Here is an 11352-nt window from a genome sequence, read left to right on the forward strand (position 1 = left end):
AACAGTCGTAAAACTCATGTAATTTGTCTTTCGTAATGATACCTAACAAAAATATCAAACTATATGCAATACACGGTCCAATGGATCACGATAGACGGCTTAATTCACAATACATTAATCTAGATTCTCCCGTGGTACTTGACTACTTGGTAGCCAAACTTAAATCACTCAGAATGGAAGTTGGATATTTTGATTATACAAAAAAAAAAGAATTATGATATTAATACACATAGTCAAGAGGGGGTAATAAAATGTGGTAGGGACAGGATGAAAGGGATCCAACACAAAATTTAAAGTCGCATAGTGTCACTCACATGCATGATGAAGCGTAAAACTGTAAGTGTCATCTGCTGATTAGCAGACACAAGTTTCTGTTCGACAGATAGTGACTTCTTTTCTTTGGATACCATATTTAGCAAGATTCTCTTACTATAATTAGCAAATTACTTCTTTTTCTGTCAAATTTATTACTCCTGCTTCATTTTATTTCATTTCTATCGATTTTCTTACGAGTATTCTTTTCTTTCTTTTATTAAATTGAAAATGCGACATTGCAACCACTCAATCGAATTCAACGACAGATGAATTCTGCGTTGATAACGACTTTTTTGGGGGAAAATTAACCTTTTTTTTTGTTTTGTTTTTATGTAGTTGATCGTATCAAGAGTAGACACGTTTTTAGCTTTAGTTGATATTAAATTCGAAATATTATTTGCATAAGTTAGAAACGTTAAGTCTTGTGTCTTTAAATTAGTTCTACAATATTTTTGATGATGCCGAATTTTTTTGTTTTTGGATTTACCGCATGTATTAACAACAACTGATAAAGATTTAGGACAAAGTCATCAATTTTTCAGCTGTAAAAAAGTTGGTGCGTTAAAAAAGACGTTTGTTTTCAACCTTTCATCAAAAGCTAACACAATCATACAATCACTTTGTTGACAATTTACTTGAGCATAAACATATCAAATTTAAAAAATGTCAAGAAAAGAATTGATCGAAATCATCAAAAAATAATAATGGAGTTTTCAACATTTTGGAAGATCACTTGGAGGAGGAAGAATTGATTGGTTTGGGCCTTTACCATTTTCCACCAAGAAAGCCATCTTTAGTCCCCATGTTGTGTGTACCTCTAAATGGCAATGCATAAACCAAACCCCTGCCACCACATATATATTCATATTAATTCAAACAGTCATTTTCATACATTGTAACAATTTGATTAATTATGGATATTACTATGTAATATATATGGACTAATACTAGTATCATATTTTGATTTGTTAGATAATTAGATAAATGTACCTGGATTATCTGCTCGGAATCTAATCGCCGCCCAACCACCAGAAGGTACACCGACGGTGTTCCTCTCCACCGGATCAACAAGATTAAACTTCTTAGAATCTTTCTTGGAAATGTAATTCCCAGTTCCTAAACCAACCACAAAGAAGTTAAACCCATGAAGATGAATGGGATGGTTCTCTGGCGCCACGTTTCCGGTATCTTGCAAAACAACTTGCACTGTGGAATTGTATGGAAGCTTGTAAAGCTTTGTAGCCTTCATGGTTGCTAAATTCGAAGGCGGTTTTCCGGTAAAATCGAAAAACCGTCTCGGTTTACCAGGGAAATCGGTTGTGTATACTCCGGTTAGGTTAAAGTAATGCGCTTGAAGCAAAGCTGTTGTAGGCATCTTGAACGTGATGTTGTTTATGGCCGCTACGACACGTGAGAAGTTTCCGGCTTTACAGCTGTGACACCTGTTGATTCCTAACCCAACGGTAAACAACAGATCGTGATCGACGTTGATCGGAACGTTAGCCGGATACGTGTTTGAATTGAGACTCCGTAGAGAATTAACAAACGAGTTTGCAACAGAAGTAGCGTTTTGAGGCGGCGGTGAAGTAGTTTTGGTGGGTGTGGCAGAGAGCGTGCCAGAGTAATGAACGGTAGCGGTTGCGGTGCGGTTGTCGACGGCAACAACGGCGGAATCTTGGAATGGAGCAGCGGCGATTAGGTATTGACCGGAGGGTCGAGCAGCGGAGACTAAGGCTGTGGTGGTTTGACCGGGAGCGATTAGGATCGTGTCGGTGTTGAAGGGTTTGACGTAGACAGCGTCAACTTCAACGACGGTGAAACGATGGCCGGCGATTTTGAAGAAGAGCTCTTCGTTCAGTGCTGCGTTTATTAGTCGTAGCATGTACGTTTTCCCGCTCTCCACCGCTAATTTGAAATTACCTTTTTTTTTTTTTATAAAAACAAAACAAAAATATAATCTTAGATCATAAGGATAGAAAATAAAATTACTGTAATGTGAATTCAACTTACAAAATCGAATTTATAAATTTACCTTGAGACGGACAATTTGGAACGAGACCGGGATGACCGTTAATGACATGAGCATCTGAGACATTAGGTGCTAAACCGGATTTTAATGCTTCGTTAATAACCATTTCGGTATCAGATTTCCACCACTCACCTATGATTAACAGGGAAATTCAAATTGTTAACCGATCTTTTTTATAAAATTAACGCTTAATCATAATGATCTGATTGTTAATTAATAGATAGATACCTAGTATGATGACTTCTTCTCTGTGTGGTTTAGGGAATGGGTAAGGTAGACCCGGTTTAGGTAGAATCACGATGGCACCATGAACCGTAGCTCGGAGCCAGAGAACATGTGCATGCCACCAGAGCGTACCACGTTGCCCCGTGACCGTGAAATTGTACACGTAGCTGTGACCCGGTTTGATTGGACATTGAGTTATGTAAGCCGGTCCGTCTGCCCAACCGGTTCTTAATTGTCTTATCCCATGCCTTACGAAAACCAATATTTTAGGTCGATTTTGGTGAGTTTCGAAAAATTAAGGGATGAAAGTTTTATATATTTAAAAAAGTCAGGGCATTCTCACCAATGGATAGAGACGTTATACTTGACGTTGTTAACGACGTTAACGAGAACTGTGTCGTCTTCATTAGCGTAAATTGTTGGTCCGGGAAACTTACCGTTAACGGTAACGATCTGCTTCGTCGAACAAAGCCGCGTTACTTGTTTCGTTACCACCTGTACGTAGATTTAGATAATTACGTTTTAGTACTCTTTATTTGATAAAATTCACACCAAACTCCTACATGTTTTTTTAAAAAAAAATTTGGACCCAACATGAATGGGAATAATGTTCATGAGATAAAAACTTACGTTGAATGTGTATTTGCGGATTGCACCGTGGACACATGCCGGAAAGGCGAGCAATGCGAAAATAACCAATATTCGAATTGGAAACCCCATTTCTCTAGCTTTGCCCCTTTTTTGTCTTTAGTTGTTATATAATCTTTCCTCTTTTGATGTTGTATTGATTTCTCTACTTTCTCTCTTTCTTTTGTGATTTGAAAATGATTCATGATCATTTGGTTTATAAAGATGCAAAATGTTGGGTTATTGTGCTTCGTCAGTTTGGTGAAACTAAAGCTTGAAAGCTTAGAGGGAAAGTATATGTTTCTTCTCTTTGTTTGTGGGTTGGAACCTCCTAAGCGTAGGTTGGTCACTTTTTTTTTTTGTTTTCTTCTCAATGTCTTGTTTTCATGTTTCAATTTGTAACTTGTATATGTTCCAAAATTTTATTATTATTATTATTATTATTATTTATCATTTATTCACTATATGCATATGAAAAGAAGCATAAAAACCACTTTCGTAGAAGAATTATCATAAGTAGTACCATGAAAAATAAATCAAATATATACCTTTGTATCATGATTAAAAATCCATTGCTATAGTTTCTAATTAATCACACTAATCGAATGCTAATAAAATTTGGAAACACATCTAAACATTTATGTAAAATTACGTGTAAATATGTTCTACTTAAAAACAACAGTTTCTTCAAGTCATAATCACTATAATAATAAATTTTAAATGAATGACATCTATCGTAACAAATATAAACTAACTATGAATAAAACCCTTATATTCCAAGAAAATAATGTGGACAAAATGGTTGAGAATTACCTTTCAAGAAATCTGAATGGAAGATAACATCTAACAGAAAATGATTATATTTGTTGGGAAGCAATAACCAAACTAATTTATCGGTCACATTTAAAAGTAGTCAACCTATATTTGAGTGCGATTGTTTTTTTCTTTCTCTGTGGGTAGAAGAAACTAGTGGGTTAAATATTTGATCCGTATAGATAGATAATATATCATTTTCAGAATTAGGATCGAATAATCAGAATTGACGTTTTCAATGAAATCTAAAATATCAGTGGCGTTAGTTACGTAAACCTATTTTGTCAGTAAGGGAACAAATATGAAGCATTTAACTATACTTGAGGTCTAAAAATTCATACAAGATTGAAGAGCCTTGACTTTGGCTGACCAAAACATTCAACAGTCTTGGTGATAATATTTTTGACCAAAAATAAAATCCATGATAATACAATACCATCCGTGGATAGTAATATAACATAGAAAGTGTTGACCAAAAAAAAAAAAAAGAACGTAAATATAACATAGAAAAAAGTGAAAACATTTTTTTGCGAAACGATCCCTCATGTTATATCTAATTTGGTTGTAACGTCATATATATGATTCTCTCAACGAACATTACAACCTTTCTCAAGCAATGCGCGCTACCAATTCATTTAGATACCATCTAAATCAATCTGTACCGCTGTACGTAACATAGTCCCAGCTAATTATGCGTGTGTATTAAGTTTTCGAACAAGTTTATCATATCCCTTAGGCATTTAATCAGGATATTATAACAGTTCTTTTGTGGATGGACGGTTTGTTTTACCTCTTGGAAGTTTGTGCTTAAGAAACTGAATCTTTATTAATTCTTAAACAATTTTTAGCTGATTCGATAAAATAAAAGATAATTAGTTTTAGCTGACAAAATTAAAATATGATAACAGAAGTAGTATTAGATATTTTTAGAATATGTGAAACAGCTATTTCTTGAGTCCTTGAAATAAATTTTCAACTCAATGATGTGTAAAAGTGTAAAGAATCTAAAGTTACCCGTTCAATGAATCTGGACACAATCGCATCAGAAATTACCATAAGTTATTACTGATCCGTTTGTAGATATGTTTCCATAACTAGTTCATTTTTGGTATAAATTAGGTAAAAATTTGTTTTATTTGTTATTCTTTGACATATAAATTGAATTGAAAACCTACACAACCACGATCTTTAATGCTACATTTACTAGAAATAGGATTCAGCATCCCCACCACATCTTATCACAAAAAATTACAAAAATAACCAAAAAGACTAGTCAAAATAAATTTCACAAATAAATAGAGAAAAATTATTAAATTACAGGGACGTAACTGGTAAAAACACCAAAACCTGATTCTGTTCACTATCCAGATTCCTAGTGTGTTATAAATATCCACATCCACATCCACAAAACAAAACGCTCAAGCCACCCCCCCACAAAGTGTATATTCCCTCAGCCGTCTAGTTCAAAATCACGGCAGAACACCTCCGCCGACCACCGTCTTCGGTGACCATAGCCAAAGAGATAAGAAGGTAAAACAAATCTTTGTCTATCTGGATTCGAGATAACACAGATCATCGATCTGTTTGTTATTTATTTTGAATCTTCCCTCTGTACAAATCAAACAAATATTGCATTCAAACGAAATTTGCGAGAGTATGTTTTTTTCGTATTTATCAGATCCGTAGATTTCTCCACGAATTTTGTTTTATATGTTTTTGTCGAGATTACAACGCGTTTTGCTGTTTTTGTTTTTGTTCTTAGTAACTAATTATGCATGTAAGGAAAACGTATTATTTTAGGCTAATATCGGATTAATGATCGTCATAATATATTTCTTGGTGGAGTTTGCATATATAATCAGATGGTGTATTAAAAAATAATCAGTGTGTAGAGATTTTACTTGGCACAGAAGTCATAATTTGCGTATTTTAGGGATTCTCTGATATCTTCTTCAATGAATCAGATCACAGTTTCTCTCTAGTTTTTTTTTCGTAATCTGTTCTTGATTCTCTTTACTACTAGGCTGAAACTTGTTGAAACCGAAGAAGATGACAAAGGGAGAGGACATTGATATGGATTTGGATACATACACACAAGATGGAACTCTTAACATTTACAAGAAACCAGCTAACAAGAAGACAACAGGAACCTGGAAAGCTTGCAGATTCATTCTCGGTATCTTTCATAACCTTATAATTAACTCTTGGCAACTTATACCAGAACGTTTTTGTTTCTGAAATTGATTTGATTGTATCTATCTATGATTGACTGGCAGGTACTGAGTGCTGTGAAAGATTGGCTTACTATGGAATGAGTACTAACCTCGTGAACTATCTCGAGAAACAAATGAATATGGAAAACGTCACTGCTTCCACTAGTGTCAGTAACTGGTCCGGAACATGTTACGCCACGCCTTTGATCGGTGCTTTTGTTGCCGATGCTTATCTCGGCCGATACTGGACCATAGCTATCTTCGTCGCCATCTACATTGCTGTAATTCTAAAACAATGACAAAACAAATATATAATCAAGTTTTTGTTTAACTAAATTACACAGAATCTTGAGACTGTTTGCTCTGTTTTTTTCGTGTGTATTTAGGGAATGACGCTATTGACGATGTCAGCTTCCGTTCCTGGTCTAACACCAACCTGCAGCGGAGACACATGTCATGCAACCGGGGGTCAAATCGCGCTTACATTCGTAGCACTTTACTTGATCGCACTCGGGACAGGAGGGATCAAGCCTTGTGTCTCGTCCTTTGGTGCTGATCAGTTTGATGATACAGATGAAAAAGAGAAAGAGTCTAAAAGCTCTTTCTTTAACTGGTTCTACTTTGTGATCAACGTTGGTGCAATGATTGCTTCTTCTGTTCTCGTTTGGATTCAGATGAATGTTGGTTGGGGTTGGGGTTTAGGTGTTCCCACCGTCACAATGGCTATCGCCGTCGTGTTTTTCTTCGCCGGAAGCAAGTTCTATAGGCTGCAGAAACCAGGAGGAAGTCCGCTCACAAGAATGCTTCAAGTCATTGTGGCTTCTTGCAGGAAATCTAAAGTGAGAGTCCCTGAAGATAAATCTCTTCTTTATGAGAACCAAGACGCCGAAAGCAGTATCCGAGGAAGCCGTAAGCTCGAGCACACCAAAATATTAACGTAAGGCGCAAGCTTGGTTTATAGTGTCAACCAACTGTAATTCCTGTTTGTTGGATTAACTTTTTAATCAACTTAAAATCATTTCAGGTTCTTTGATAAAGCAGCAGTGGAGACGGAGAGTGACAACAAAGAAGCAGCTCCGTCGTCATGGAAGCTATGCACAGTGACACAAGTAGAAGAGCTCAAAGCACTGATCCGTCTCTTACCGATTTGGGCAACAGGGATTGTCTTTGCTGCGGTTTATAGCCAAATGGGCACTGTGTTTGTACTACAAGGCAACACAATGGACCAACACATGGGACCTAACTTCAAAATCCCTTCCGCATCACTCTCCTTATTCGACACGCTTAGTGTCCTCTTTTGGACACCTGTCTATGACCAGCTAATCGTTCCCCTTGCCCGGAAATACACAGGTCACGAACGCGGATTCACACAGCTTCAACGGATGGGAATCGGACTTGTAGTCTCTATCTTCTCTATGGTCTCTGCGGGAATCCTCGAGGTCATAAGGTTAAGCTATGTTCGAACACACAATCTTTACGATGAAGAGACTGTCCCCATGACGATATTCTGGCAAGTGCCTCAGTATTTTTTCGTGGGTTGCGCAGAGGTTTTCACTTTTATAGGTCAGCTTGAGTTCTTCTATGATCAAGCTCCTGATGCTATGAGGAGTCTCTGCTCGGCTTTGTCGCTCACCACGGTTGCGTTTGGGAACTACCTGAGCACGTTGTTGGTGACAGTGGTCACTAATGTCACGAGATCAGGTGGAAGACCAGGCTGGATCGCTATAAATCTCAACCGTGGTCATCTTGATTACTTCTTCTGGCTTTTAGCTGCTTTGAGTTTCTTGAATTTCTTGGTCTACCTTTGGATTGCTAAATGGTACACTTACAAGAAAACGTCGGGGCATGCGCTTTGATGATACATAAACGTCAGGACGTCTGCAATGTCTTAATTTTTCTTTCTTCATGTTTTCACTCTGAATCTCCTGTTTGATAATGTCTTTCTTACTTCTGTCTTACTGAACATTATATACAGGAATTAATTTGAATAGATTCTCTTGTTCCACTCGCTGTCCTTGAGTTCTTTGATTGCAACTAGAATAGTAGTGATGAATCTGTGATTAAAAGCCCTGAGACTCAGATGCAAGCTTTCAAAGAACCTCGAGGACTGAACAGAGTAAAGATAGTGGACAATGAAAACACAAAATTGGCTGACTTTAAAAAGAGAATGAAGAGGCAAAACAAAAGGGAAAAGGCAGAGCAACAAGGAGAATGAGGCAACAAAGATCATAAAACTTGATTAATAGACCCAAGTTTGAAACTTAACACTTGGGCTTGATACGTCAAGCTACTTTTACATTTGCTTTTGCATCGTAACACAATAGATCTCAATGATGTTTACTCAAACCACCAAGACCAATGTGTGTCATCTAGATGCTTGTGCTGCTCACGCAAAAACCATATTTATTTGAAAACAAAACCAGAGTTGTTTGTTTAAGCTACTTAAAGATTCAATCTTGAATTGATAATACAGGCACAGAGCAAGGGCTCGAACTTAGACTTAGCTAGTTGCTGAAATTAAGACAAGAGGATACTAATGCAAGTACGAGAAACAGAGAGAACAAGCAAGAGATTATACAGTATCTTCTCTCAGACATTTCGTCAAACACTTACATTGCATCACCCACATTTCCAACTTATACAATACCCTTGCCTTTCTCAATCTGTTTCTTCTTCTACTTCGTACTTGCATGCTTGCAACCGAATGAAATCAGCTCGACGGACCCAACGAATCATATAAGTCGGAGGATGTGGTGGACGACGGCGGAGTGAGAGAGCATATCTAAAACATTCCGAGTACTTAGGTTTTGAGGGCTATATAACCAATTTAATTTGGTCCGATTAACGCCGGTTAAGTAGATAACCAATTTATTCACAATGAAAATTTAGATAAACCCAAAATTAACCACAAACCAAAAGATCCCAATAATAAAAAAAGAAGAGGGACAATTTGGTCAATACAGCCTCATAACCCTCCTCGCTATAGAGTGGCCGTGACTATTAGCTCTAGCCGCTGTCTTCTCCCACCCACCACCGCCTCCGCCTCCGCCGCTACTACCACCACCACCACCTGTTCTCCAGCTCGGTGTCAAATAAAACCTCAACATCCCATTCTCTCCATCCTTAGACGAATACCTCGAACTCTTATTCCTCCCGCCGGAGCTTCGCCAGCTCACATTACTGTTACTCCTCCTCATCTTCGGTCCTCCTTCTCCGTTCCTCATCTCCGGCCATGATTCCGATAAAGATCTCTCCGCCATTCCGGCGCTATTCGATCTGCTATACCTATCTTCTTCTTCTTCGTCATCATCATCGTCTTTGTTGTTAACACCTTTCCTGTATATTAACCCTAGAATGCTCCATTTCCCCCACCGTCTCGATTTCTTCTCACCGTTTTGATTTTGATTCACTCTGTTCTCCTCTGTCTCCACGGAGTTCGAATCTAACGTAATCGCTGGTGAAACTTTCGAATGCGACACCGTTTTGACATCGTCTAGCTCCGTCGCAATTTTTCTAATCGAATTAGATCTGTCGAGACTCTTACGTCTCCGTGACGACGGAGGTTCATTGTAGTAGTCTCGAGTCTGATTCGATCCGCCTGGGATTATGATTATCGGATCCGATTCATTCTTAATCGACGCTTCTTGCATGTCTGATCGATTCACATTCACCGGAGCGTTTTCCACGACTGATAGCATCGATGGCGGCGGAGGAACCCTAGCCGCCGTCGTTCTGCCGATTAAATGACCGTCCCACGACGCTCTCGGCTCGTCGATCGAGTAGCGAGAATCGTCTATCGAAATCCGACCGATATCGACGGAGAATCTCCCGGCGTCAAGAGAGAATCTCGGATCAGTGTCGCTGGATCTCCGGCCATATCCGATCTCGGACTGTGGCCGTCCTCCGCCGCCGCTTGTCGGCTTTTTAACTTTTTGCTTCTGCCTCCATTTCTGTAGCTTCTTGCTAAAAACAGAGGCTGCAGAGAAGAAACTACCGGCGAAATCTTTCACAGAAGGTTTCTTCGTCTGTGAGTAGAGATCCATGTGATCCTTCTTTGGCTTCAGCTCCTCTACAATCTCGTCGGAATCTTTCACGATCTCAGAGTGACCAGCATGTTCTTCTTCTTCTTCTTCTACCTCCTCGATTTCAGCTTCTTCGTTCACTTCTAACACTGTCTCACTCACGCTAGACTTCCTAGTCTCGTCCTCTATTTTACCGACGGTGTCAGCTTCTTTTGTTGGGATGAGTCTGACGTCACAAGACCGACGTTGCGGCTCAAACCCACCGGAGAATCCCTCGTTGTTCTTGGCTGAGAACGACTTAGTACGCCGGAGCTCCGGGAAGAAACCGGGTCGGACCCGACCGTTCACATTGGAGGCGTTGTTGTTGTTGTTGGTAGCAGTAGAGGAGGAGGGCTTGAAGAGAGCTTTCAACGCCGCGGCGGAGATTGTGGGAGGTTTCCGGGAAGAAGACGGAGGCGGAGCGGCGGTGTGATCTAAGACGGAGAGACGGTCGCATAGACAGGAAGGGCAGAAACCGGAGAAACGTTCATCTGGGTGGAGATCACATGATGTTGATAAGCGATGAGGTTGAGCCGGCTGAGATATTTCGTCGGCGACGGGAGCTTGGTCGGCGGAGAGATTCATGAGAGGAAACGATGAGTGATCCTCCTTTGTCTCTGGCTTTTTATATCATCACTGTCTTGTCTGCTTGATTGGTTAGAGAAAGAGAGAGAGATTAGAGAGAAGTGTGTTTGTGTGTTATGTCTGAAACTTTCGTCTGTTACCAACGGACATTGAAAGAGAAAGGAGATGAAGTGAAAACAAAAAATTATTATTATAGAAAATCCAAAAATTCCACATTTAAATTTAATAAAATAAAAATATCTAATAAAATTTTAATGGGCTTTGGGAAAAAAAGAAGAAAGTGTTTTGCAGGTGTCAGATAAAATCTGCCCTATTGTTTTAGTAATTTTTTCAAAAAAAAACAAAAACAATTGAGTCTGACAATATTAATATAAGAATAATGTTTTGTGATTTTTTTTCATGGGTTGATCGATCTCTCTGCCATTCTGATCTTTCTGTTCTTTGAGCAAAAAAAATAAAAAATTGTCCATTAATGCCTAATATA

General features: G+C 38.6%; 3 protein-coding genes across 4 annotated transcripts in view; 1 reads left to right on the top strand and 2 right to left on the bottom strand.

Moving 5' to 3' along the window:
- LOC104768349 (laccase-10) overlaps positions 1–3398 on the bottom strand; it is a 9230-nt gene extending 5832 nt beyond the window's left edge. The window contains exons 1-6 of one of the 2 annotated variants that reach the window (XM_010492296.2): positions 3200–3398; positions 2913–3064; positions 2573–2817; positions 2348–2476; positions 1306–2235; positions 873–1159 (exon numbers count right to left, since the gene is read on the bottom strand). In XM_010492296.2, the coding sequence (XP_010490598.1) occupies positions 1029–1159; positions 1306–2235; positions 2348–2476; positions 2573–2817; positions 2913–3064; positions 3200–3289 (1677 nt within the window). In that variant the 5' untranslated portion in view covers positions 3290–3398 and the 3' untranslated portion in view covers positions 873–1028. Of the gene's footprint in view, positions 1–872; positions 1160–1305; positions 2236–2347; positions 2477–2572; positions 2818–2912; positions 3065–3199 lie in introns of those variants that run through there. The other variant, XM_010492297.2, reaches the window with a different exon arrangement.
- On the top strand, positions 5428–8227 carry LOC104768350 (protein NRT1/ PTR FAMILY 8.2-like). The gene is made up of 5 exons (XM_010492298.2): positions 5428–5539; positions 6033–6185; positions 6286–6503; positions 6609–7159; positions 7247–8227. The coding sequence occupies exons 2-5, from the start codon at positions 6059–6061 to the stop codon at positions 8076–8078; spliced, it is 1728 nt and encodes a 575-aa protein (XP_010490600.1). The 5' UTR covers positions 5428–5539; positions 6033–6058; the 3' UTR covers positions 8079–8227.
- On the bottom strand, positions 8447–11051 carry LOC104768351 (UPF0503 protein At3g09070, chloroplastic-like). Its single transcript, XM_010492299.2, has one exon. The coding sequence runs from the start codon at positions 10866–10868 to the stop codon at positions 9177–9179; it is 1692 nt and encodes a 563-aa protein (XP_010490601.1). The 5' UTR covers positions 10869–11051; the 3' UTR covers positions 8447–9176.

The sequence above is a fragment of the Camelina sativa genome, chromosome 20 (assembly GCF_000633955.1).
Source record: "Camelina sativa cultivar DH55 chromosome 20, Cs, whole genome shotgun sequence".
Taxonomy (NCBI): domain Eukaryota; kingdom Viridiplantae; phylum Streptophyta; class Magnoliopsida; order Brassicales; family Brassicaceae; genus Camelina; species Camelina sativa.